Source organism: Vanellus vanellus, assembly GCF_965231255.1.
Source record: "Vanellus vanellus genome assembly, chromosome: 1".
Lineage (NCBI taxonomy): Eukaryota > Metazoa > Chordata > Aves > Charadriiformes > Charadriidae > Vanellus > Vanellus vanellus.
The window spans coordinates 53731672-53759547 of NC_138905.1; the positions used below are offsets into that span (position 1 = coordinate 53731672).

Below are 27876 nucleotides of genomic sequence, written 5' to 3' on the forward strand. Positions count from 1 at the left end.
GGGAACCGTAGCTTGTAATAATCCCCTCCCTGCAGAAAGGACTCATAAATGTTTAATAAAGTTCTTGCCCTTGCCATAGACGAGGTCTTATTAACGAACTGGAGTGGCTGGAGGACAGGTATTGTGTCCGTTACTATAGCACCACCTTCCACGGGATCTCGGCGTGAAAGAGGCAGAGGAGGGAGAAAGGGAGGGAGGGAGGGAGGGAGGGAGGCACTGAGGATGAGCCCCAGCGAGCCAGCCTGAGGTTCGCCGGTGGAGCAGGCAGCTGCCTCCTGCCCAGCCAGGGACACCGGCCCTGGGCAGCACCTCCAGCGCTCCAGCTGCAGCCTCCGGACTCGCTGTCCCCATACAGGTACCCGACCCCGCACGGATGCGCGGCAGAGCTGCTGCAAGTGCACCGCCGAGTCCCTGAGCACTTCCCAGGGGGTTTCGCTCCAGAGCTCTTCCCGACTGACTTTCTGGCTTTGGAAGATTTGGTTTGATTATTTTTTTTTCAATTTTTATTATTTTTTTTTTCCCCCCTTCTGTGCTCCTTTCTTGAGCAACTGGTTGTAATTGCTGAGGTCACCCAGGGGACCGGCGGAGGCTCCCGAGTCTGGCATCGGGAAATATGACAGCAGAAGTGAATGCTTGTTAACATAAGGGATTTACTGAAGAAGAAAGACAAAATGCCTTTCAAAGGGTTTGGTTCACTGAAGGAAAGATTTTTTAACCCAGCAAAGGAAGAGGTGAAGAACACCGTTAGTGACTCGCTGGGGAATCTGAGAAGGTAAAATCCAACAGAAAATTCCCAGACAGGTCCATTGGTTCAATTTATTAAAGAGAAATGAAGTATAGAAAAATGTAGAAACAAAAAAGAGTTTAGAGTTGCAAAATTAGTATCTGAGTTCAGACAGTGAGAGACACCTTGCTGCAAGACAGACGATGCAAAAGGAGCACTGTTACAACAGTATACAGCTATAGATGATAGAATATGTCTATTAAACCAAAAAAAAAGGTGAAAATAAGTTACAAAATAGTGTTCTAATATTACAAAGAGCATGAAAAAGTGTTTTAATTAAAAAACTTTTAAATAATTAAATGTCATTTAGCTTGCATGAGAAAAAGCAATGATTTAATGGGAGTTAACACTCCCAAATGATGCCACTCTTGAAATTAGACTTAATGCTCCTAAATTACAGAGGCTTTTATGAAAATCTTGTTCCAAATCAGTAAAAGAAAACATATTCAGTAGAGATGTGTATGTGTGTTTACTGAGACTAACAAATTAGGAAGAGAAACAGGAGAAGCAGCTGTTTGCTAGCAAAAAGAGAAAAAAAATTGAAGATTTTTATCCTAATCTGACAATTGATCAAGCAACAAACTGGAAGATTACTTTTTTTTATAAAATAAAATACGATGTAACAAATGTCCTGTTTCATAAAGGGGAAGAGATTTCTCATTTAAATGGAATGTTATTTCTATTAGTAATGGCCACTGACAACATTAATTTGTATAATCAATAGATGAGAGCCAGAGGGTTTAGTGGCATTTCTTGCGTGCTTGATATTAAGTGTTTCAAATCTTTGTAGGGATCAGGCCAACATTTTAACTGAATGTGTTTTTAGTGATTGAATTGAGTTTGCTTTCATGTCCATACCGTTACCTTCTTTTGGGAGTGCTATTTTGAGTCGAGACACAGTTCTTGGCACATCTGAACATGCTTTTGATCACAAGAAAATGTATAATATTTTAAATGTATTGTACTACAGCATGTATATGCAAGAAAATAAGCATGTATACTTCTAAAGAAGTTACTAATATGCACTGGTAGGTTGCCAGTTACGCTATTTCTATACCATGGGAACACAGTATCTGTGTTCCACACAGTTTCAACTTAACTTTTCTTCATTTACAGTCTTATAGATGAAGTCTGACATTTTGCTTTTTTTACTTTTAGGATACTCTACAGTAATTCCAGGGATTCCGTTTTTCTTTTAAAACATCAAGTTAAGTCATTTATTCAATCATAAATTGTCTTTGCTGTGGGCTCTGCTGGCCAATTTGACCCAATATGGGTAGGGTTTGTATTTAATGAGTATATGACGTGGCAGTACACTGGGTTTGCTATGTGGAAATGGTATGCAAACTTTAAATTATCCAGATTACTCTCCTCTTGTAGCTGTGTATCAAGGATGTCGTGCTGGTTCTTACACAGTTGACGATAGTACTGGCATCCAACTTCAGCAACACGGCTACTGAATAAAACCGAACCAAACCAAACCTGAGTTGAGATACAAGAAAGTTTGCTGGACTTAATTATTTTCTGTTTTAAACATATGTATGCCAGTTCCTTCCTTAGGTGTACTAGCCAATGGAGGAAACAATCCAAACAATTAAAGTTTTTTTACTATCAGATCTAAGTAAGAACTGCTGCAAGGTGAGCAGTCTCTTAGGAAATATGCAGTCATATTTGAAGGTTTCTGTAAGGAATGAAACTTGCATGTTTTTTAACTCGAACTTCATTCTCTACAGCTTAGCCTACAAATGAGAGCATACATTTCTATTTTTGCATGATGGCACCTACGTATATGTACCAGCTGCAACCTCAACTTTGCTCCTCATCCAATCCAATTGGCTTTAATATGGTGTAAATCAGCAAAGAATTGGCTTTCTCTTCTAGCATTTGATAGGTGATTGATTATATTAATGCGCATTCTTGATTAAGTCTCCAAGTGTGACTTCAGTGGCTGCCGTGTGTTGACGTGGGATCAAAACTAGCAAAGTGAGTAGAGAAATATTTTTTAGCTTTGCTAAATGTGACGGGTCTGTGCCTTCCTACCACATTTCCTCTGTCTTGCAAACGACAGAGCAGATCCAGAAGCCAGTGTCTGGCAAGACCAGCTGCCAGATGCCGGCTGATCCATAGCGATCGTCCACAGACAAGTTCAAGTGCTAAAGCACAAGCAGAATAAAGCAACTTACTGCCCCCTCACAGGCGTGTAGCAACCTCAAATTATTTTGTGGGTGCTGCAAAACAAGAGTCTGCCCACAGGAGGTTATTTTAGGGTAGCTGGATCCGGGAAGGGAGGCGAGGGGGACCGAACTGGCAAGACCCAAGAGGTGTCCTCTCTCTAGGCTGTTACCAACAGTTTCATTTGTGACATCTTAGAAGATATTTTGGAAAATATTTTAGATAATTTGTACATTTTTTTTTTTTAATGCAAAATTTGTTTTGTTCTTGATTAGTTAAATACAGTGGGGCAGCAAAAAAATATTGGAGGATTCAAGGCTTGGGCGAATGGATATCAGAGCTGGGGCTCCGCAAGCCTTATAAATTTCCCAGAAAAGAAAGGTTTTTCCTGCAGAGCTTCTCGGCACTGACAAACACTTTGGGCCTTCTGTGAACTTAGTGTAATCAAAGGAAAATTCATGAATTAAAGTAAAGTCTCAGGCTTCATGAACTAAAGTAAAATCTCAGGTTCTGACTACTCTGAGGATTTCAGGAGTCCTGGACCAGCTAACGGCAGCTGAGGGCTTCCTGATGAAGTGGGAAGTGACTAAGTGGGTTTACAGCTCAGTAATGTCACTGTTAATGTGAAAAGTCGTATGGGCCATGTCACACAGCTGCCGTGTGTAGTCTGGGCCCTGACAGGTGTAGCTCTGGCTGCTGCAGATGTCTCTTGATGAATTCGACAGCCTAAACTGCCAAAAACTGCAGCCTGAAGCTGGGCGATACACCCTCGCATTGGACGGGGCTCACCCGCCTGCGCGGGATCCCAGCCTTAGTCCTCGCAAATTTTTCCTTTGCGCACAAGCACGGCGAGTTCAGCGCGCCGCTGCCCGTGCGGCGCTGCGAACGCGCTGCGGGGTTGCCCAGACTAAACCCATTTGCCAGTCGTGCCAGGCCCCTGGTACCACAGTGCTAGTGCAAGGGCGGCACAACACGCGTATGCGGGGCTACGCTGCGGCACCCAAGGGGCATCCCGCCGGTAGATCGAGGCTACGCTGAGGAGAAACTGCGAGGCTGCCCCTGCAGCCTGGGAGGAGCGCAGCGCCTGTGCGATGCAGTCCCATGGTGCGCACGTTGGAGACGTGCCATGAGTTGCATGCAAACACCGTGCAGAAAGGTCCCACGCACTGAGCGAGTCAAGAGGGTTGCCCTGGCTGTACCGGGATTTTGTACCAGTGCATCAATTGCGGGATTCGGTATGAAAAATTGTCACTTGGGCAAATCCCTAGAGAGTAACCGAGATCTCTGAAGACTGTATCTGCTCTTGGATAAATGATATTTTTCGATAGTCGGTGCATAGGTTTCTGAAGTTACTCTGGGATCATCAGTAATTTTTCCATGTGATGACTGACGCTGGATTTGTAGGTGTGAGGTTTGGACGTTGCGTACGATTGTTCTGCAGCTGCCTGTGAAAGACTGTAATAGTAAAAGTCATTCTAGAATGTGTTCTAACACGTGGCAAGTATTAACATTTTCCCGTTATTGTAGGATTTATGCATTTTTAGTCAAATAAAATGAAATGGTATGATTTTAGTCCACCTACTTTAGCATTTGAAGAAATAACTAATTCCTATGCTAAAATCCCATAAATACAGATTTCTGAATGTGTATGTGTTCTAGGGATTTTATTTATTACTGATCGGAATTTTTGAAATGTCCTTAATTCTTCCAAAATTCTGTATATGCCCAAGTCATTCAATACAGAAGAGAAATTTTGCGTACGGTTATTATGACACTTGGGCACAGAACATGGACGCAGATATCTTCAAATAGGTTAGCTCTTCTCACTTGCTAAGTGTTGTATGTTTGTTGAAAAAAGGAAACAGATTGATGTAAGGACTGAACTTTTCCTGTGCAGCTAAATGCTCGCCTGCTTTAGACAGATAATTAGAGGAGAGCTCAAGCTCTGAAGCAGTTTTCTTCTAAACGATCGGTGTACAACAAGTGAAAATTTTCAGGGGCTTTACCGAAATAGATGGATGAATTGGAAGACTTATTTCTCATCTTTTCATGGAATTGCCATAGCTTCACTATATACCTGTTCAATAAAATAAAGCCAAAAAGCTAGGTCAAACACTGGCTCTGTGAATGTCTGCACTGGTAATGCTTCATCCTGGCTCCACTTGGGCTGCTATTACAACACAGTTTTCTCCAAGGCCCCTATAAGGGGTTATCATTAAGCTTTTGGGGGTATGAAATATATTGTGTGGGTTTGGGGACCTGGATCAGTCCTCAACTTGCTTTTATTAATGAGTAGTTGAATACAATAGCAAAATAATTAAATTCTCTGCAGAGGTGATGTTGGACCACAGTGTGAGTCCTGGCTCACCACTGTCAACAGTGAATTTGGAGCAGAAGGATGTTTTCATGCCTATCTGAATTGACAGCCAGCTGAAAACGTCCAGATCGGAACAGATGTTTTGGCTTTGCACGATGTGTCTAATCTTTGCCAGCTGCCCAAATAATGCACCAATTAAAGTCTAATGTCTCTCTTACAAACAGAGAGCCTGGTAAAGGTATAAAAATTTGAGAAATTGTGCTTTGATATAATTCATTCAGTATCTTACATTATGTTAGAGAAAGACAATGAAATGACTTCTTTTGGTTTGTTAATAACTCTTTTAAGATTACAACCGTTCTAAAAAATAATTATTCAATTGTCTTTTCACTTCCTGAGGTATTTATTTCTGATATTTTATTCAGCTTACGCCTACATATATTAGCACGCAGAGCATGGAATATATGCTGTCTTCTTTTTAAAGTGCCTGACTGCGTTACTCTCTGCACTCTCATTTCACTATCAAATGCTGCGTCCCTGCCAGTGAATCATAAGATCTCAATCACCTTCAATAACACCACAGTAATATCACGTTTCCTGTGTTACCTCGCTTTAATGCAAAGTCTTCCCTCCAGCCTGACAATAAGCTAATGACCTAAATTCGCAGTTAGCACTGCTTTGAGCAAGGGATTAAATCAAATAATCCCGGGGGTTCCCTTCTGGCCGCAAACACTCTGATTCTAGTGTTTCTTGGAAATGTGAGCTGATGGACTGTGATACGCGTTTTCTTGCCTTTTTGCTAAGACTAAGGCTGATATAATGGTTTTATGATATGATGTGAAAAGAAATAATATAGTAAATGATGCACCAGTTAGCCTGTAGGTGTAAAGAGCTAGAAATGCTGAGATTTTTAAGTGAAACTTCACATTGGAAAGATATATTTAAGTTCACAGGGAGCAACACTTACCACCTATATTTGCAAAACCTTTGGTGTAGAGTACTATCTGTTAGATTATGGGTAGTGCATTAGATTTACAGCAACTGGAGAAAGCTGTGATTAAACTAACACTGCTCTCCCAAAAGACCCAACCAGCTACTGTGTAGATCAGCCAGGTGTAGCCCGTCCACGTATGGTCTGTCAACATTTCTTTATAGCTGCTTTTTATATGGAAAAATGAAATGCATTAGTTTTCAAATACACTCAGCCAGATGTGCGAAAGAAGGAAATAAGTTACTCCTTATCAGAAAAGAGTGAATGAAATCATTTCATCATCTCATACGGGAAGCTGGGCTTCCTTTAGATTAAGTAACTGTTCATATTTTCACAGTACTGAGTGTAACTCCATGGCAGACACAAAAGGGGCTGGATCCTGAGCCCACTGCTTCACAGCAATGCCAAAACTGAAAGGCTTCGTAATGCAGCTGCTGGTTGAGGCCTCCCTTTAGTAAACACTGAACCTTAAACTCGTGGGTAGTGTTCAGTGGGCTTGTCATGTATTCACAGCCAACCATGTGCTTACGTGTTTCAGCATGTCAGAAAGCCCGTCTTCTGCATTTAAAACAACCGCTTGGGAAGTTAATGTTAGGAAAAGAAGTATTTTGCTCCTGTCCAGGGGTGCGTGTTCAGTTCTTCCTCTCGTCATCTTTTCTGCCAGAGACATTCCCTGGTTCTGCAGCACGGGATGTTAATAGTTCCAATCGGAGAGCAAAGTAATTTTTAATTGCACTATCATGCAATCAATTCCAGATTACATGGAAGTGCCTTTTTGTTTAATATGAATCTCTCAGCTGGGTTTGCTTGTAGGAAAAGGAAAGGCTGCATAAGCAAAGCCGGAGGAGCTGTGCTCCCATGTTGGTTGGTACCTGGCGGGCAACCTCCCGCAGGCTGAAATCTCTGGGTACCATTTGCTCCTATCCCGAGTAAATGGGAGAGCCCACATCCCTGGCACCTTTCCTCCCAGTTCCTCCCAGCCGCACTGCAGTTGCCACACCAAATTTGATCCCAGGCAAAGCCCTTTCAGCCTCTGCTGCTGAAGAATGGTGAATCAACAGCCCAGAAAGTTGCTGCCTTCCTTCAGATCTCATTTAATATTAAGTATTTTACACAAAGGGCAACAAGTTCAACAATAGGCGTTGCAGGGGTTCACTTTGCAATGACCTAAGTCCTTGTAGTGAGAGGACGTTTCAGAGAAGGGGGGACACGTGGCTTCAAATCCCTTCAGGCGGAGAAAGTCTGGGCCTGACTCTTTTACATCTTACATAGGAGCTCTGATGCCGGGGCCTTTTCTCCTCTTCAGCATAGCCCTGGTTTTTGTCTTACAGTTGAAAACAAATTCACAGGGAGTTTTGGGCTGAGCAAAACTATGCTTTGTGCTGTATTTGCCCTTTTCTTGAAACCTACCGCCAGCTCTGCTTAGTGGATCTAATAAGAAATTGCGATTAAGTTCTTCATATGTATATTTTCCTAACAACCAGCAGAATTTATCACAACAGAGCCCAGTTTAACTCCCATGATTATGTTCACGAATAGCCTGTGAACATTTTTCCAGCTAGCTGTCGGGCTGAGTGGCTCAGATTTACAAACCTGGGAGGTCGTTCATGAAAAAGCGTAGTCTATGCTGACCTTTCACAGCCTGCGCAGCATTAGTTCATCACACCACCGAGAGACAAACGCCTCGCAAGGAGACGACTTTGCAGCTGACTGGAGCACGTAAGTGCCCATCTGCGTTTCAGCAAATTTTACTGAGGTGGTAATTTTCATTTTCTCTTTCTTCACCCGTTTAGGAAAATCGATGGCACCAACGTTGAGGAGGATCACATTGAGCTGACGGAAGAGGGGCGGCCCGTGCAGGCAAGGACCCGCAAGCCGGCACCGTGCGACTGCCACTGCTGTGGGCTGCCCAAGCGCTATATCATTGCCATAATGAGCGGCCTAGGCTTTTGCATCTCCTTCGGAATTAGGTGCAACCTGGGTGTTGCCATCGTGGAAATGGTGAACAATAACACTGTTTATGTTAACGGGAAACCAGAGCTGCAGGTGAGAAAACGTCTTCCTTTCACCGTTGTGAGCAGACCCCATTGCAAAATCATCCAAGTGCCACAAAGTATTGTGTATACACAGGTCAAAAACAGAGAGACGTGAATCTGGATTCACACAGATGTGTAGGTGCTTAATTCCAATTTAGGTCTCTAAGTCACATTAAAAATCTCTAAGATCTGAGTGTTTGCAATATCATAGGGGATGGAAGTAGCAGAAATGAGAACTGAATTGGCTTGTATGTCTCTCAGGTCCCTGATCTTTCAGTCATAGACAGATTTTTTTGCGGTGGCAGAAGCTTTTACTATTTGGTATCTCCCAGGGAAGCACGCTCTGATGCTACTACAGAGGCCATTATTAATTGTTGTATGTCGTGCTGCACTCACTCTATTCAGACAGTAGATGACTTTCAAGACCTTAAAGTAGTCACTGGTAATAAGGTAACAGGTTTTTACAGGTTGTTGACAATGTGGACTGCTGTCTAGAAGTATTCAGAGCTAGGTGCCAAGCTATTTTCAAATTTGCAGTAAATGGCATTTGGTTCACAGCAGATACCTAAAAACCTTTAACAATGCACCTGCGGAACTGCAGGTTCAATGCATACCTTAGTTTCCCCAGTCCTGCCTTGGTATATGGCTGTGATATCACGTGTACCTTTATGCACTTTATGAACTTGAACCTTTATATTTGCTCTACTTGTAGACTTATGGTTGGATATTTTGAGGATATTTTTGTCCTAACAAATTATTCACAGGAATATTGACTGTTACCTGATTATTCCTCATGTGCTGAGGTCTGGGAGAAAAGGCACTACAGAAGGACAAAGTATCATCTGACCCTCCCAGTGAATGGAGGCTTCCCTCAGCCCAATGGGGGAGCACATTCCCTAAAACAAAACACGTCTCCCAGAAAGGCAGATACCTTTTGTTACGTTTCTAGAGATGAATGAAAAGCTGTGTAATTATTCATAAGCTTTTCTCCCTGATGTTTTAACTTTTGGTAAAGAAAAGTGCAGAAAGCATCTATAGCAAATTTACAAAATTAACAGTATGGCTGCCTGCATGACTTGTGGTCATAGGAGCTGTTGATCTGCAAAGACCGGAGATGATGCTTATGATTCTAGTGCTGGGGATTAAAAAAATCTTCCTTCCCTTCTCACATGATGCCAATGGCCAGCGCTTCAGTGTTTTTCTCTCCCCTTCCTAGCTATCAAGCAGAGTGTTTCTAATCAGACTCAATAAACCCCAAAAAGATTTACCAAAGTGAATGAAGTGATTCTGTGATTCTGTGAGTTTCCTAGTGGGGAGCAACTCTGTGGAAAGGGCCCTGGGGGCCCTGGGCTTTGGCTGTCCCTCCTCTGAACAAAGTATATCAAACAGGGTCATCAGAGGACAGAAATGTCCTTATTCAGGAAGAGCCTTGAAAAGACTGAAACTGCTTGGTATCCAAGGACGAGGTGCATGGTGAAAGCATCCCTCTCGGCTGCAGACATTTTTGGCTAGGAACCATCTATGACCAGTCTGTGGGTGGCCTTCTGTATCCAAATCCAGCCCTACAACTGGCATCACTTTTAGTAAAACGTAAACTAGTCAGCTAGCTAGTGTTACCTAGTTTTATTTCCAGATTGCCTTGTCTTCAGATGTTACACTGTTATGGTTTGAGGAACCCACAACAATTTATTGTCCTGTAGACATTTATTCTATCACCCACCTCCAGCACCCTCTCCCTCCCCAGTTTCGTGCTCCTGTGCCACTTAACGCAGATGGTGGATGGTCAGATTTTGGCCCTGACAAGGAGAACTGTGGATAAACCTGACCAGGAAGCCGATGAACCCAAAGGACCTTATAAGCAGCCTTGATAATCTTGGGGAAACAGATATGTCCATTGAAAAGCACCAGGTCCTTGTTATAATGCTGAGCAGGCTTGAAAACAAAGGTTTCAGGACTAAGCAGCCCAGGGGGAAGCAGAGACAAGTGGCAAAGATGAAGGCCCAGCGTTAGCTGCCTTCTGGCTGAAACCTTTCCCCCTCCTATCCACCTGACTGAAAGCGAAGAGCAAAAGCAATAATCTCACATGGGAATCTGAGATCCTTTTGCCTTAACTGGGGGGTTTCAAGCTCAGCAACCCCAGCCAGCATAAAGAGGCCGCCTTGATTCGTAGGATGGGGTGACTTCTGTGTGACTTCCAAACAGTGGTTGTCTTACAATGAATATGCTTCATCTTAGAGCACTTTTTTTCTGTTTCCTTTACAGAAAGCCCAATTCAACTGGGATCCAGAGACGGTGGGACTCATTCATGGCTCTTTTTTCTGGGGTTACATTGTGACACAAATTCCAGGAGGGTTCATCTCAAACAAATTGGCTGCTAACAGGTAAGAAAGCGATAATCAAAAGAATTTAGCTTTACAGCCTGATGACTGTTTTACACAATTTAAACGATGATTACCAAAACAGTGAATTAATGTTTCAGAAATACACATCTGAAACTGAACGTGCGGTATTTATGTCTATAACCAAAAATGGGACCGGATTTCCATTATGGGTCTCTTGCTGACTCTTCCAATTTTCTTTGTTCATGTCAAATATTTACACATTTCTTCTCTAAACAATAATGCTTTCTGGAGAGTGTTAGAAAAATCACACCCAATGTTTCAGACAATAATTGTAGCATTTGTCTTTGAGAAGTTGCCTTAGCGCTTTTTAGCTCAATTTAACACCAAACAAGAATATTCCCACAAAATTTGACCTTTCTCCTTTAAAAATTCCCTGTGGACTGTAGCTGGCCATGTAGGAATTACAGAACGATTTACGTTCTGAAGACACAAATCTATCCTCGTGCACACAGATATCCTTGCCATGGCTGATACAGTACTGACTGTAATTAGGATTGCCTAGAACTTCTAATAAAGTCTCGTGATTTCTGTTTGGTGAACTCTGAGCATCTATACAGATTTCTTCTATGCTTATTGTGTTTGTGGTTTGTTGTTTTTTTTTTTTTAATTCAACTACTTTTGAAAATAAGAGTAGGAAAAGTAGCTAATTTTGCCAAAGCTAACTTTGGTTTGGGGCTTTACTTCAAAAAGTCTTCAGAACTTGGAACATGATCACAAGAGAGAGGTAGATTGCCTGAAGACAGCTGGTTGTGAACGAGCTCATGAGGTGTGCATTTGGGATCTTCAGATAAAAAAAGATAGTTGGTACTCATTTCACCTTCTGCAAACAAGACGTGACATCTACAAATGCTTTCAGAATTGCAAAAGGTCTTTAAGACCAGTTATATATTGGTTTGCTCCAAATTAAAATATTTTGCTCTCTGCATTCTGCAAAGAGCTATAGGGATTATAAGAACTGCCTATATGTTCTTTCCACCCATATGCCTTTATGTAAATGACTCCAGGACAGAGAGTTGCCCAGAAGTTCAGTTCCAACTCCCCTCTGTCCATAACCAAAAATTACTCAGAGTTCAGTTTGTACTGCTTCTTCAACACTATTAACATCCTCAATTATTTCTTTCTCTACCACACAAAAGTGCCTCAGCAGAGTATTTTTCCATCTGCCGAATAAGCCAAACAAATTAGCTAAGCTTAATCATTTTCCCAGCCTTTCTAGTCTTGCCACCAGCTTTTGCAGCAGAAGGGCCCCAAAACACAGATGTGTACACTGTTGGCTGAATAATTCAGCATATTATCAGTTTGGCTTTTGTTTCCTTAATTTTCTTGCAAACAGTAAAATCAACCATGTTTACACTGTAACTCAATGTATTCTGTCAGAGGACTACTTCCTTAGGTACGTGTTGTGCATATGCACAGAAAGCTGTATTTCTGCCCCCATGAGAGTTTCAGACTCAATCTAATGCTATACTACAACTTCATATTATGAATTTGACTATTGTAACCGGGTTTAGGAGTAGAATTTGCTGAGGAACAACAATATCCCAAAAGCTGAGCTCAAAGAGAATTTCTGCTTGCAGTAACAGGATTCACAGGTCTGGCTAACTCCGTGTTTTCCCTTTATTCCTTGCTTACCCAACCAATTTCAGCTTAGATAGGTTCACCGGTGGTGCCGAGTCTCTGTTTCAGAGGGGTCACTTGCTAAGACACAGGGCAGGAAACCAGGAGATCTGGGGTCAGTCTGTGAACCCACCACCCCTACAAAGACAAATGTTTTCTCTTGTCCCAGCTGCACTCTGGCAACGAGATGTATTATTCTGTCCTATTCCTGACATTACAGATTTAGGTACAGACTCTTTTGTCATCTGTTTAAATCCTGCTCAGCACTGTACAACCTCAAACCTACATGGACGCGCCCCACCCCAGGCACTTCTCTAAAGCAAATAATTATCTGTAGTAACGTGGGATTCAAATGGATCTCAGAACAGCTGAAAATATTGAGTGCTCTATGGTTTTGCACCAAAACCATCTAACACCATGTAATTTGCTTTATACATTCGTCCAAATTTGTGAAGGTCTGCATTCCACCAAAAAGTTCACGAACCGTTTAATGACGCTATCCCTTTAACTTGTTGCCTATCCTCAAGCATGCATCTAAATGTAATTTCATCACTGTTTGGTGGTGAGAAAGATACATGAAACATAAGGCACCTCCTGATATTGATTTTCAGTAACAGCACCATGGTGGGCAGAGGAGTCTGTCGCTGAAGTCTGTTTTGATCCCAAAGTGGCAGGCGGCCAGGGATCATGGCAGTGAGGAGAGAAGAATACGCAAATTAATTGAAAAGAACTGGGATATTTTTAGTCATGGTGGGGACCAACTTCTTGGGATAAATGGCAGCCAGCTGCTGGAAAGATGCTGCCTCTTTGTGAAAACACTACTCAACCTCTGAAATAGTAGCAGAAAAGGGACTGGTTCTGACTCAGTATAAATGATGCATTTACAACCTAGGTGTATTAAGAGTTGGCACGAACTGAAGTAGCAGAGACTGGAAATTCAGTCTTCAGAGCTAGTTGTTTGGATAATTAAACACAATCTCTTTCTTACGGCTTACTCTTTCGCCTGTGTATTAATTTACATAATTTGCTGTAGTTCCCTGAGACTGTCAATAGCGCAATTATAACAGACCTGATATTTCTATTAGTGGCAAGGAAGCAAAGTGCAAAACTCTTTTCTTTACTGATCATAATAGAGAGCTAAGTAATACTTATTTCTCAGTGAAATGTTTACTTGGCTTTGAGAGCAGTCTCCTAAAAGTCAAGATACGATCATAGGCTTTGTATTCTAGTTCAGATTTTCAGACTGCTTTCTATAGAAATCCATTCCTTTGTCATTTCTCTTCGCCAGTCTACCCACCCTCTTTGCTTTTGTCTTTATCTGTTGAGCGCTTTCTTGTCATTCAGATTATGAGCTGTCTAGGCATGGGCTGTTGTCTTTGTCAATAGGTGCAGAGAATTTAGATAAAACAGTGTTCATCTCTGACTGTAGATTCTTGGCGCTAAATTACTACCATTAATCCTACTGTGAATAATAAGACCAGATTGAAAAAATGAAGTGACATATATTTCCTGTGAATAAGTTTTCAAAAAGAGACTTAAACGCAAACAATTGAAATCCTTATTTAAAAAAAAAAAAAGAAAAGCATGGCAACAAAAGGTTTTAAAAGTTTATAAATATTTTGAAGTGGACCATGATAAACAGCTATGTGTAATAAGATCTTTGTATGTCTTTGGCAGAAAAATAAAAAGGGAGAGAGACACTGCTGTTGTCCAAATCACGTGATTTCTGATCAAATATCTGTCTAACACCATTAATTTATCAGAAGGGAGCTTAATGTGTCTTTCTGAAATGCCACATGAGTAACAAGACAATTGAAAGCTTGTTAAATGTCACTGAATTTGGGTAGTTTGAAAAAGGAACATAAATTATGGTCCACAATCAGCAGCATGCTGCTCGCTAACATCAGTGTAGCTAATGGTTGGGGGCCTTGAACAAAAGAGGCTGCTTTATTCTCAGGGTGTCACCTTGAACCTTGGAGCAAAAGAGGGCAGCTTTGGGCTGACCTCCCGTGTCCTAAGTGCTGTGGTCCCCAGGGCCACCAACTGCTGCAAGTTTCTATCTGCAGAACGAAAGACCTCCCCCACAAAGGCAGTCCGCAGGGATCCAGATGTGGTTGCTTTGAATTGCAGACAACACAAAGAAGACAGTAAACTACTGAGGATTAGTAGCAATCCATTCAGTTTAAATGGTGCTTGGCTATTATGGAGAACTCTTACTGCCAGTTCTGATATTTTTCAGTGCTGTCAAAGGATCTTAGAAGGGATCCTCATGTATATCAGCTTCCACAGACGCTCTTGATCTGCAGGGAGTGCATGACGCAGCTATTGAACCCCATTCGTTGCACAGAAAGGAAACCTGAGACTTCAGTCAGCCAGATGTGAAGATATATGAAATCTAATCTATCAAGTACAACTCATTCCTACTAATGGTCGTAACTTCAATTACTGCTCCAGCGGGTTGTTCCCAGTCTCTTTGTTGGTTTCCAGTAGTGTTTTTTGTGGTGCATCAGCCTCATTTTTCAAATGAGCTCCCCAGATGTCCTTCCACGACCTGGGCACCCAGGGGCACTTCTCTTGCACTGCAGCGTCGGTGCCTGGCAAACCTGCAGCCCACGCCATACTGAAATGACTGCCCCTGTAGCTCGGCTGCCTTTCATGTCTAGTGTCACTGTTGTTTATTATTGGCACAGGGCGGTAAGTGTGCAGCACTCCTCAGTTAAACGTAGGAAGGCCCATGTCCATGTCTGGAAAAGCTCCCACAGACTGCGGTGAGTGAGGCAGACACGGCTTTGAGTGCTTCCCCAGGGCCTCCGAGCGGCCTGGACTTTCAGGGATGCTGCTTGTATCCATTAGCACAACACAGAAGTTCCTGCTGCCTGTTTCTCTAATGGGTGCTAACATTTGGGAGGCTGCAAACGATTTCCCAAAGGCACTGGGCCCCAGGTGCATGTAGAGCCTCAACTGACTTGTTCCCAGCTGCAGCAAGTGCTCTTCCCAAGCAGGCTAACAATATGTTTACCTCATGTTTTTCACAGAGGTTGTCTTGTAGAAATGCCTTTCTATGTCATAGTCACAAAGGACACTTGTAGCTGTTATTTAGAGAAGTGACGCTGGAAAGGAGTTGATCTTAAGCAGCCCTGTTACACATTATAGCAGCAGCAAGTGGAACTAACCAGCACACGCCCATGTTCAGAGACGCACTTAAACCTGGTTTAAGCTAAACCCTATTGACACAACAGAATTTAAATACTTCCCAGGATAGTAATGCTTCTTCCAGGTCAGAACTCCTATAAACAGCTTAACCTGCAGTACCGGCACCCATATCTATTCCTCCGATACAAAGAAAAATCCAGCACCTTTGTTTAAGTATGTATAAAACCTCTGCTCCGTTCAGAGATGAAAATGTACATACCATATGGGGATATACCTCCTTTTGCCAATAAGGGGCCTTTACAAGTATTTGGGTTGGTGAGATTGTAGTATGTGAGATGGTCTCTGCTACTGTACCCAAGAACAGCGTTGCTTCTGAGAAGTGGACAATAACTATATTCCCTTTCATGCTACTTTTTTCCACAGGGTATTTGGAGCAGCTATCTTTCTAACATCTACACTGAACATGTTCATCCCTTCTGCAGCGAGAGTTCATTACGGCTGCGTGATGTTTGTAAGGATTCTGCAAGGTCTGGTGGAGGTAGGAGCACTCACCATTTTAGTCCTTTCATCTATCGCTGGTTTTTGGAGATTTGGTTTTAAAAAATCATAAGATCTTTTGGTTGTTTTCTGATCAATCTACATTTTTACTTGTTACTCACATTTAGGACGACAATTTTTTAATCATACCAATTTATATTTTAAAGTTTACTTAAAAAGAAATAAACATTTTAAGTTTCTGTTACTGCAGTATTTTAGTTTACTTTTGCCATCCACTGCATGTACCAAACAGCATTTTTACCCCAGAACACATTACCATTCAAGTGATTATCCAAATTAGTTTGACATCTTCATAACCAAACAACAGAGCTCTTCCAGGCTTACCTAACCCTTCCTACATCATTCCACGGTGACAAACAGCTGGACAGGTTGGATAGTGTCGGTAACTGCTTGAAGTAGGATTGTGGTGAAAGTGAATTACATGATGTGTGAAATGTCTGCCAGGGCGTCACCTATCCAGCCTGTCATGGGATGTGGAGTAAATGGGCTCCTCCGCTGGAGAGAAGCAGGTTGGCCACCACATCGTTCTGTGGTAAGTTGATAGGCTCATATGGTTTATGTAAGTACATATTCCTATTAGACATATTTTATTAATTTCATTATTTAAGAGCAATGCAAACCCTCTGCCCTTTGCTGCATTCAGTTTGTACTCTGAGCTCAAGAACCTGAGAGTCTTTTTGTTTATTATGTCACCATTTTATCATTTAAAGCCAACCCTCAGAATGACTCTTATGGTAAACTAAAAGGGGTCTAGAGGTGCACATGAGAGAAATCATACTTTTTTTTTTTTTTTTTTTTTTCTATTTGCTCTATCTTTAGGGATTCTATTTATTATACATATTGAATTGACCCTCCTAAGCAAACATGCACTTAAAAAAATTATTTTAAAGGGACTTGAGTAGTTTAGGCTGACTGCTCAGTATACTGCAGTGGAGGTGATGCAACTTGTTGCCACTGGATGTTCTGCTTCACTTTGTTTTTAATTATGATCAGGCTTGTACTGTGACCTCTTCTCTGGGTCCCTTTCCAATGCTGACAGCTGGCCTTCTGGAAGATGGCTTGTGGGAAGTTTCAGAAGACTTTGGGGAGACAAATGCAGTGGAAAGATGGGAGAAATCAAACTCTCATTCCCTTCGGAATGTTTCTAGCCTCTGGAAAGAGCCTTAAACCTTGGTTTGAAGCAAGGAGCAGGAAAAATACTGAGGTTTTACACCTTGTTCTTCAAGGAAGACACCCTCTTTTTGCTTACAGCCACACTAATGCAAAGACAGAAAAAAAAAAATCAAAAAACAGTTTTCTACTATTAATTCCATTCTCCAGGTAGCAGTTTTTGCCACAGGTCACTCTGTGCTACCACAACTTCGTGCCAGAAAAGTGTACTGTGAGTATCACACCTGTCTGGCCCTTTTCCAGGTCTAGTTTGAGTTGTCCCCTCCTCACACACTCTCCTACCTAACGTCTTCACCTTCTTTTGGTAACCCTGCAGTATTCAATTAGCTGCTAATTCCAGGGAAAACAGTGAATGTTAGCATTTCCTTACCATCTCAAGACTGGGTTTGGGTAGATGTAAGGAAGGTGAGGCATAATCCAAACGTACTCCCTCTGCCGTTTTTACCCTAAAAAGTCCAGATATGCAGAATACATAGCAGGAATGGTTCTGCTGTGATTTCAAATGCACGGTGTTGGCAGTGAAGGAAGAGACTCTGTCATTTCCCTCCAAGACATACTCATCATCTCTATTTGGTGTGTCCTTTCCCATTTGTGACAGGGAAACTGGAACAGTGAGTGGATGTCTAATAATAGTGGAGAAAAATCAGAAATAGTAGGACTTTGATGAGTAAGCAGTTGGGGACAGTGGAGGAGAAAACAATAAAAACAAATGCAGGTGGTGGTGTAAAGCCAGCTGAAGATGAATGTCCGTGAGAGAGAATATTCAATAGAAAATGTAAAAGTCAAAGGGAAAAACAGTCTGTCCATGGGCAGCGCAACTGAAAGGCTAGGAAAAATACAGCACTAAAATACAGCAGAAAGGTTAAAAGGAGGAGTGAAATGAGGAAAAAAGCAGCTTTTCATATTATAGGAATTTTATTTTTAGTACAGATGACTCCAGGATTTGGTGATTATTTAGGTGTTTCCATTTTCTGTAGAAGAGCAGACCAAAAGAGAAGCTCCTCCATCCTCAATGCTCTCTCCTTGAAATCTGAGCACCCGGTAGAGAAAAGATCCATCCTGCAGCCCAGCACCCATTTTAGTGGCTACAGATCAGTGATTCTTGCACTCAAAAGGTGCACAGGAACAGTGGAAAAATTAGGAAACCACATGTTAACCAGGCTCCTGGTTTCTCTGACTATTTTCTTGCCTGAGGCTTTACTATCGCTGTAGGAAAAATGAATTACACAGAGACGAGGGAAAGGGTCACTATGAACCATTGCGGAGAAGTATTTGCTAATGAGTAGAGCAGTACCAAGTGTTCATTAACAAAGTATGTTATACTCTCAAAACTACAAGTATCGCATTTCCTAGAATAATTCAAAGCCACGCTTCTCGCATGTGAAGCCACTGGCACCGTCTTGCACTGAACCTAAATGTGCGTATTGCATGAATTCTCCCTGTGGTCTTCATGGAAATGCCTTTCCAAGCACTTAAATACTCATCTCTTTCTACAAGTCACTCGGAAATATATTTCACCAGTATTACATATTTCCCAATCAGAAACCTTGGCACAGACCACTTTTTTTATCCTTTCCCTGTCAACTTTTGCCTATTTATTCCAGCTGTTTCTTCATGCCTCTGATATGAACTAAACACAGTTAAACAGACTCAGGGTTGGTCTGAACAACCCCTCCACCAGCAGCGCCTGTGGTGTCATGGGATTAGAGCCATGACAAAAGCGTCCCAGCACATCTGCAACCTTCAGGATTTCCAGACACCAAGAAGGCTTCTGAAATTCGGGCCATTAGCTTCTCTGGAGCTCACCTCATATGCCACAGGGTTAGGAGGGATTCCCCACTTCAGTGCGTACATCTTATGCCTGCGTGGTGGTTTACCATCAGTTTCTACTTTGCAAATCCCATTTACCTACAGGACACAGCCCTTCTAGCTGCAAAATGAGATCGGTGATCCCACACCAGTGAGGGCCAGTCCTTCCCACCACCCCAAGCCAAATTTTACAGTTGCCATCCCATTCCCCACGTTCACAAGAAAGCATGGTGCCAATGAGCCAGAGGTGTCCCTCCAGTTCTGCCCCCGTGAACGCCTGCCTAGATAACCTGCACCGGAGGGTGGGCTCGCCTATCATAGCTGACCTGTTTTCTGAATCCTTTTTTCTCACCAGGGTCTTACGCAGGTGCAGTGGTCGCCATGCCGCTGGCAGGTGTGCTGGTACAGTATATAGGATGGTCATCAGTCTTTTATATTTACGGTAAGTTGCTTGACATAAAGGATCTCTGCAAGTAGACAGGTGCTGCGAGCAGTTTCATTAAACCTGTATAACAAATATGGATCAAAGTTGTTTTGGGGAATGAAGATGTTGCAAATGGGTATTCCAATTTATTCCCTACTTATTGCAGCTTCTGAAAGCTTTTATTTTGCAATCATCTGTTGTAAAATGTTTAAAAATTGTAAGGACCCGGCTACAGCCCATGGTCACCCAGTGACAGGGTTGGATGTGGTTGCAAAGGTTGCTGAGTAGCACAAACACTCACGTGATAGGTGTCCCGGAGCGCACACTAGCAGAAAACGCTACAGCAGATGCTGCTGAAGAGGAGCCAAGTGCCTCTGAAACCTTCTGTCCTAAAACAACTGCCCTATGCTGCCCACCCTGGGTTAAAGCAGTGCCACCTTTACAAAGTGGTCCTGTCACGTGGGACCTCATGGCTGATTTGCAGTGCCTCGTGCTTCCCCCCGCAGCACGCGGCAGAGCTGTCTCAAACCTGGCCTTGAACATCAGCAACCCAGTTAGGATGGGTTTTCTCTGGAGACACAAAAAGCACCATAAGATATGCCATCGCAACCTGATTGTGAAGTTCTTTTATGCAGATTGTGACCATGTTACGACCGATCTGCTTTTTTCCTTCCCCAGGTCCCACATAAAGCTTTGCTTCTGCCTTTTCTCTGTCCCATGTATATCACGTAATACAAATGACAAAGTGCTCAAACGCTTTGCAAGCAGGCATACAATATGCTAGGAGTTAGTTATCGTATTTTCTTACTTCCCCGGGCATATTTTCTACACAGATTTGGGTTAATTGACTCTTGAAACAAACTTCAAAGCCTGCAGGTACAGAAGTGTGGCTTCATTGGTTTTTAAAACTCAGCTTTGCTTTTCCCGCCTCTCCAGGAATGTTTGGGATTGTTTGGTACATGTTCTGGCTGCTTCACGCCTACGAGAGCCCCGCTGCACATCCCACAATAACTGACGAAGAAAGGATATATATAGAAACAAGTATCGGCGAAGGAGCCAGCCTAGCTAGTGCAAGTGTAAGTAAAAAAGGCTTTTCTGGTTGTGACTTGTGAGCACTTTACACAAGATCAGCGTATGACTGGATGGATACTATTACCTGCATAAGAGCAGCAGAACTGTTTGCTGTTGATATTGAGGAGCTTTTCCTTTTACAAAAATTACAGGATCATGCTCATGCAGCCGGACAGGACAAGTTCAGTAAGAGGCAAAACATACAGTGCTGTTTCAGCTCTCAGTTTATAGGGCCCCCCTGATCTAGGGAGGGAAAGGGGCTGGGGAGAGAGGGGGACCCACACACTCCGATCTCCTGCTCTTGAGTGACTATCATGTTAGTTCTAAAAAATATTGATGGAAACAGCTAAATAAAAAACTGGCTGCAAATGATAAATTATCCAGCTGCCTTTTGAGTGCTTATTAAGGATGATTGAAATTCTGAAAGGTTAAGGACAGAGTTTCTGCCTGGCTCATACTCACAGCAGGTCAGCTCATTGTTTTAAGACTTCTCCTCTCTCTGAGAGGATCCTGGAAGATCCTGGAAACTTAAAACTAAAACCTTTTTTCCTACCAAACTTCTCTCCGTTTCCTTAGATAACTCATTTTTGCTAGTGGTGAAAAACAAAGCTATTTCTTGATAAACTGTTCCTTCTTGGCTTTTACTCTAGAACATTCTGGAGCAAAAGAACTCCAAACTCCTTCATCTCTGTGTTTTGTGTAATAGCCTTGCTGAGAGTATAAACTACCAGACTCTCCTTTTGGGCATGCTCCCGAAGTTTGGCTGAAGTCACTCAGGTCTTGGCTGGAGACACACACACTCGTTCTAGGTCTTGGTTTCCCTTTGCTGTACAGTGGTTTTACTGCAGAGGACCCTAGTACCCCCACCATGTGCTCACACACGACCGCAGGCATACTGTTGCCTGTAGGACACAACTACCATTTTTAAAATAAAGGAGAATGTCAATGTATATTGCCATAGTTACATATTTCAGCTTCTGATTTGAATTTTAAGTGAATAGGGCTCTGAAGTGTTTTTTGTTCCTGCTGTATGGAGTATTCAGGCATAAATAGAAATTGGAAATGCCAAAAGCAAGTTATAGAAATCAAATCCTCTATCATAGACTTTTTTTTTACTGAATGAAATGAATTGGGTTGAAGCAGGTAGCTGCCTGTTGCTGTGCTACCACATATTTCTTAGCTTGGATTATCCTTTTTTTTTCACAGTCCTTTCAGTGGAATGTCTCAAACTGCATCATGCCAAAAAGTGGGGAACGGCACAAGGTTTTCTCTAGTTTTCTTTGATTCTGCTATTGATCCTGTTACCCCAATAGCAGGATTCCAGAAGACCTTGTGTAATTTCAGTAAGTAGAGCGATAATAGTACAATAGTAATCTTAACAATTCTAAGAAAATGTCTCTACTTGTCTTCTGCCACTAATCCAGGAGATATCTTTCACTTGCATTGTCAGTGATTTGCAGTGTAAATTGGATGCAAGGTACTGGATAGTCCTGATACTAAAGATACTGGGCTCTTTATTCTGCCTTCTGCCTATTCAAGAATGCCTTCAATGTTTTGTTGTTTTATTCTTTTCCCTAGAAATTTAGTACTCCTTGGAAGAGATTTTTCACTTCAATGCCAGTTTATGCAATCATTGTGGCAAACTTTTGCAGAAGCTGGACCTTCTATTTGCTCCTTATAAGTCAGCCTGCCTACTTTGAAGAAGTCTTTGGGTTTGCAATAAGCAAGGTAAATGTCTGAGATGAAGCAGTGACCTCACCTAGGAGATGGAGAGTGCTTGAAGGCCCCTAGATCTCTCTGGATTCATTACAGTATTCACAGTAGTTGGGATGATATACTTCTGGTCATCTGACAGAAATAAAAACTTGCTAGAGTCAAATTATTAGCAAAAGGAAAGAACTGAAAAGTTGTTTTGGGAAAGAGTTGTTTAAGAAAAACATATATCATGAAAACCACAAGGTGAGTAAATAGAAATGCACATTTTGTTTAGTGCTGGCAGTTTAGCATTACTTGCCAGGTAATTTTTATCCTCCTCTTCCTTTTTTTTTTATTTCATTACTTTTCATTGACAATGAAGGGTCAAACTCTGTATGGATTGATATTCCCTGCCACTTCATTACAGCCAGTATTGTTTCACTCCCCCTTCAGAGCATGAATATTCAGAATATTCAGAATATTTGTTCCAGAAAAGTTTTCCTTTAAAACACCTACCTGCTATATTGTAAATTATTTTCAAGCAAGTGTAATCCTGCAAACTCCACAAAAAACATTGTTATTCTGTGTGGTCTGGGAGCACCAGCGTGCCCAGGTTCTGCAATGCTGTCGTGGTAGCAATGACACTCTGAATGGCCAAGCACAGCATGGAGATGAAGAACAGGAGTATTAAGAGCAAATAGGTTTGTTTATTCTGAATTGCCTTTTATAAATGCCAGAGTTGCACCTTTGTGTACCTCACTAGTTAAAAAACAGTGTAAAACTGACTCAGTGTCAATGTAAGGAGGTTGCACAGCCTAAAAAATAAACTCAAACTTCTCGCTAAGTTACTTCTTCAAAGAAAAGTTTCTAGAAGGTGACATGTTGATCGCTAAAACTCTGCAAAATAGTCTTTTCGAGTATCTGGCATAAGTACCAGAGCTAACAGTAACAACCCTTTGGCAGAAAACTCACCTAGGGGAAGTCATACTTCAGTAAGGTCTTTGACACTGTCTCCCATAAGATGCTCATAGACAAGCTGTTGATGTATGGGCTGGTTGAGCAGACAGTGAGGTGGACAGAAAACTGGCTGAATGTTCAGATCCAGAGGGTGGTGATCAGTCGCATGAAGTCTATCTGGAGGCCGGTAACGAGCATGAAGTCTATCTGGAGGCCGGTAATGGACACCGGTACCCCCGGTGTCAATACTGTGTCTGATCCTGTTTGACACCTTCATTAATAATCTGGATGAAGGTGCAGAGTCTACCCTCAGCAAGTTTGCAGATGACACAAAACTGGGAGGAGAGGCTGGTACACCAGAGGTTTATGCTGCCATCCAGAGGGACCCCGACAGGCTGGAGAAATGTGCTGACAGGAACCTCATGAAGTTTACAAGGGGAAGTGCAAAGTCCTGCACCGGAGGAGGAACAAGCCCAATGCACCAATAGATGCTGGAGGACCACCCAGCTGGAAAACAGCTTTGCAGAAAGGGACCTGGGGGTCCTGGTGGACACCAGGTTGAACATGAGCCAGCAGTGTGCCCTTGTGGTAAAGAAGGCAAATGGTATTCAGGATAAAAATATGTCCTATGGGGGGGGAGGGAGGAGGTAAAGGTGAAGAAAAGGTATGGTTCCTATTCTCTTCCACCTAAATCCTGAGGAAGGTCATGAGCAGTAAGTATTCATTTGTCGAATTGCAGGTTGGCCTTTTGTCGGCAGTTCCTCACATGGTCATGACAATCATCGTACCTATTGGAGGGCAGCTAGCTGACTTCTTACGGAGCAGGAAGATTTTAACCACTACCACTGTAAGGAAGGTCATGAACTGTGGAGGTACTACTGGATTCTGAAAATATGATATTTCAATATCAACACACCATGCTGTGCTGCAGTTGATTCAAAGATCAGAGTTTGGGCCACGTTTAATTGTAACAGGAGACAGATTAGTCTAGATTGCATTTGCAACTGGTTAATCTGAAGCATTTAATGGAGAGCTGATGTTAGATGATGTCCTCATGATATAAAACCTTACTCATATGAGCATGGTTTTAAAAAGGGAGGAGGCAAGAAGCCTGGTTAATAATTAAAAGGGCAACAGGGACTGGCCCAGAAGATTAGTGTGATCAAATAGGCCTCATCCTGGAAACATGTATAAAGTTAACCATGTACCATGGTGCTAGAGAGATCCTTTCCTGGTGGATACAACCCTGCAACAACTGGCCATGTTCCCATGTGCTGCTCCAGCAGAACCCACTGGCAAGTTTACGCTGGAAGGGTTGGGAAAAATAAAACGTGGGATAGACAGACTCATTTTCACTCAGCACAAAATAATTTGTTTCCAGTTCAGTCACTGAACTGAAAGATCAATGACATCTACATGTAAGGAAGATACTAAATTAGAGCAAGAATTTCAGGCCAGATAGCCTGTGGAGTTGCTCTCCTCTTGCCAGTTCCTCGCTTACATTATTTATGGACCTCACAGGCTGCCTGAAATAGAGGTGCCACGCAGCTTGACTACACATCTTCACAAAGGATTCTCAGAGTCATTGTGTTTTCAGGGTGTATTTTCAGTGCCATTTGGAAAAAAAAAATAAACAGAAGGGTTGTAATGTTACATACTAGAAAATGTTAATTTGCAGTAATGGCAGAGACTGGAAGTTCCCTGTGGTAGTCAGGGCTGTCCTATCGTGTTGGTGGCACACTTGTCTGAAAAATGCTCTTTTGCTCCATTTGCCAAGAACATCTCAAATCACTACAACCATGAGAAACTGAGGACAAGAAGTATTTTTCTCATTTCCCTTTGTGTGTTTGTGAATTTTTCAGTTCTTTGCACAGAGTCACTTTCTCATTGTTTCCCTCTACTGCTCAGAGAGTTAATGTCACCAATTGCTTGGGTCACTTGCACAGCAATGAAGAGAAAAAAGTATATTCTCAACCAATAAATATTCAAATATTTCTGTGAATCCACAAAGCCGCCAAGTATCTTCAAGAATAGCTGTAAGATACGAAAGAATTTTGTCTCATTTTAAGGTGCTATTCTGGCTAGATCTTATTGGTATCTCTGTGACCAATAGTAATTTGAATGTAATTTGTTCCCATGTGTTTCATTTGAAGGCTTTGGGATGGAAGCAACCTTGCTTTTGGTTGTGGGTTATTCTCATACAAAAGGTGTGGCTATTTCCTTTCTGGTGTTAGCAGTGGGCTTCAGTGGCTTTGCAATTTCAGGTAAGAATTAATCTTATTATTGGTTTTACTATTAGTGATAAAAGTGATGTTATTACCCTCACTGTTGTTACTGTCATAATTTCTAGTATTCTGTTTGCTCTTAATGTGGCTGCTTATGGGGTATTCCCTATTTCTTCCCATATCGGAAATAATTCACTTCAGTTATCTGTGAAATGTGTTGCACTCAGGACATGAAGCTTTGAAAGAACCTGCTCTTTAGTGAATCCAGTTTACGTCAGCTTTGTGCTGTTATTTTCTAACATACTTGTACAATGTCAGCCGCTTTTTCTTCTTGCACAAACAGTATCCCTAAGAGGAGAGAGAGGGAATTACTCTGGAATTAATAGTTGCTCAAAGGTTATCAGTTGCAACCCTGCTCCCAGCCCTAGCTGCCAGTTTCTGCTTTCTAGGTCAGTCCTCTCTCTGTTGTGTCCTACAGCCAGCCCTGCTCCAGAACAGCTGTTTCTAACACTTTCACGGGTCTCACCAGTTTCAGACTGACTTTTGTAGCTCCACCACTACCATTGTTATTAAAAAAAAACCTTTTGTTACGATGATGGAAGGCCATCAGCTAGCAGACTGCCAAGAAGATGGATCTATTGAGCAAAATTGACTGGCAGAGTAACTGCTGATATTCAATTGTTTCAGGATTATGCAGATGGGGATGTAGTTTTGTTACTCAGTTATGATCATTTCAATCAATCAATTTTTACTGCAGAATTTTCCCAGTACTCAACTTTTTACTGTATTTAATCCCATGGACTTGGTATTCATCATTCTTTCTTATGATCATCCAAAGCTCACATGACTAATTTTCATTACCTTAAGCAAGATAATTATCTGAGCTGATTTTTACTATTTGTTTTGTTAATAAAATATGTATCCAGAAGATACACCACAGTAAGGGTAATTATTTTTCCTACTCGTTTATATTCTCTTTTTTTATCATGTTGTTAAACTGCAGCTTAAAGTACTGGAAAACGTATTAAAACCCAGTACGACCTAAACCAAAAGATATCAGACATTTGACAAGTGTGAGGCATTCATTCCTTGATAAAAAATGTTTGCTGAGTGCATTGTTTCAGTATGGGAATATGGGAAGCACAGATACTTTAAGCGAGGCTAAACCAAAACTGTATTTTCCATACAACGTGATCCCCATCGGTGGAGAAAAAAGGGGTTTTGAAAAAGAATAAAGAGTTGCAACGTATCTTCCATCTTTATCACCAAGAAAATACTACTTTTCTTTCTCATGTATATGGCAATGGGGTTTCCTACCTTTTTCAGGCTTCTTCAGCCAGAACAGCTGTAGCCCTGTTGGCCTGGTAGTACAAAGCTGTATAGTTGGCTGTTGCCTCTTATTTATTGTAGGATTCAACGTGAATCACCTGGACATAGCCCCACGTTATGCCAGCATTCTGATGGGGATCTCCAACGGCGTGGGGACACTGTCGGGCATGGTGTGCCCACTCATTGTTGGTGCAATGACAAAACATAAGGTAACATTTCTCCATGTTTTCTAGGAAAAGGATTAGGTAAGGCAACAAAAGACATTTTGAAGTTTCCTGGGAATTCCAGTTCATCATTGACCGCTGCAGCTGTTCTCTGTTTTTTGTTTTAAACATTCACTTCTATAATATCACGGGGACCAGATTCTCAGCTATTACAAACTAATTATCTGTGTAGGGAGATATTATTTTACACCACCCGAGGCTGGTTCTCTGCAATATCTCCATACTACTGGGTAATGCTTATAGGACTTGGGAAACTCCTCTACAACTCACCTCTGGTAGGGTTCCTAAGCAACCACTGATCTACAATAGGCTTACGTTAGTCATTAGAGAAATCCCTGCATTTCCAACTCCATGAATATTTCACATGCAAGAGAGAAACTTCACTGTGAGAAAGGAAAAAAAATCCCATGTTTTATTTTATTAGCCATTGTTATGAAAAAAAAAATAATCTTCCTAATGACTCTCATAAATTGTTCTATCTCTAACATCAGATACCAAACAGTGATCACAGTCATTGTTTAATATGTACTAATTCATGGTCCAATTCAGAGATTAATATTTCTTTTTACTGCGAACCTAATGAGTCCTCCACCATTCTTTCAGACCCGGGAAGAATGGCAAAACGTCTTTCTGATCGCAGCCCTGGTGCATTACAGTGGAGTGATATTCTACGCTATCTTTGCCTCTGGGGAGAAGCAGGAATGGGCTGACCCTGAAAACCTCAATGAAGAGAAATGTGGCATAATTGATCAGGATGAACTAGCTGAAGAAACAGAGATGAACAATGAAACTTTTGTAAGTCCAAAGAAAATGTATGGTGCTACCAGTCAAAACAGTGAAGTACAGAGAAGGGAATGGAGAAAGCAAAAGCAAATAACTCAAGACATGGAAGAACAGACTTCTTACCATTATGAAAATGGAAATTTTCAAGATTTGTCATAA

At 41.9% G+C, this 27876-nt stretch overlaps 1 protein-coding gene across 1 annotated transcript; it reads left to right on the plus strand.

The window, feature by feature from the left end:
• Nucleotides 1–629: 629 nt before the first annotated feature.
• Nucleotides 630–27876, plus strand: SLC17A8 (solute carrier family 17 member 8; the record flags this gene model as incomplete). Its single annotated transcript, XM_082498723.1, has 12 exons — nt 630–772; nt 8058–8310; nt 10563–10681; nt 15896–16010; nt 16475–16562; nt 19365–19451; nt 20370–20509; nt 22083–22232; nt 23896–24028; nt 25310–25420; nt 26792–26919; nt 27538–27876. The coding sequence occupies 12 exons, from the start codon at nt 630–632 to the stop codon at nt 27874–27876; spliced, it is 1806 nt and encodes a 601-aa protein (XP_082354849.1).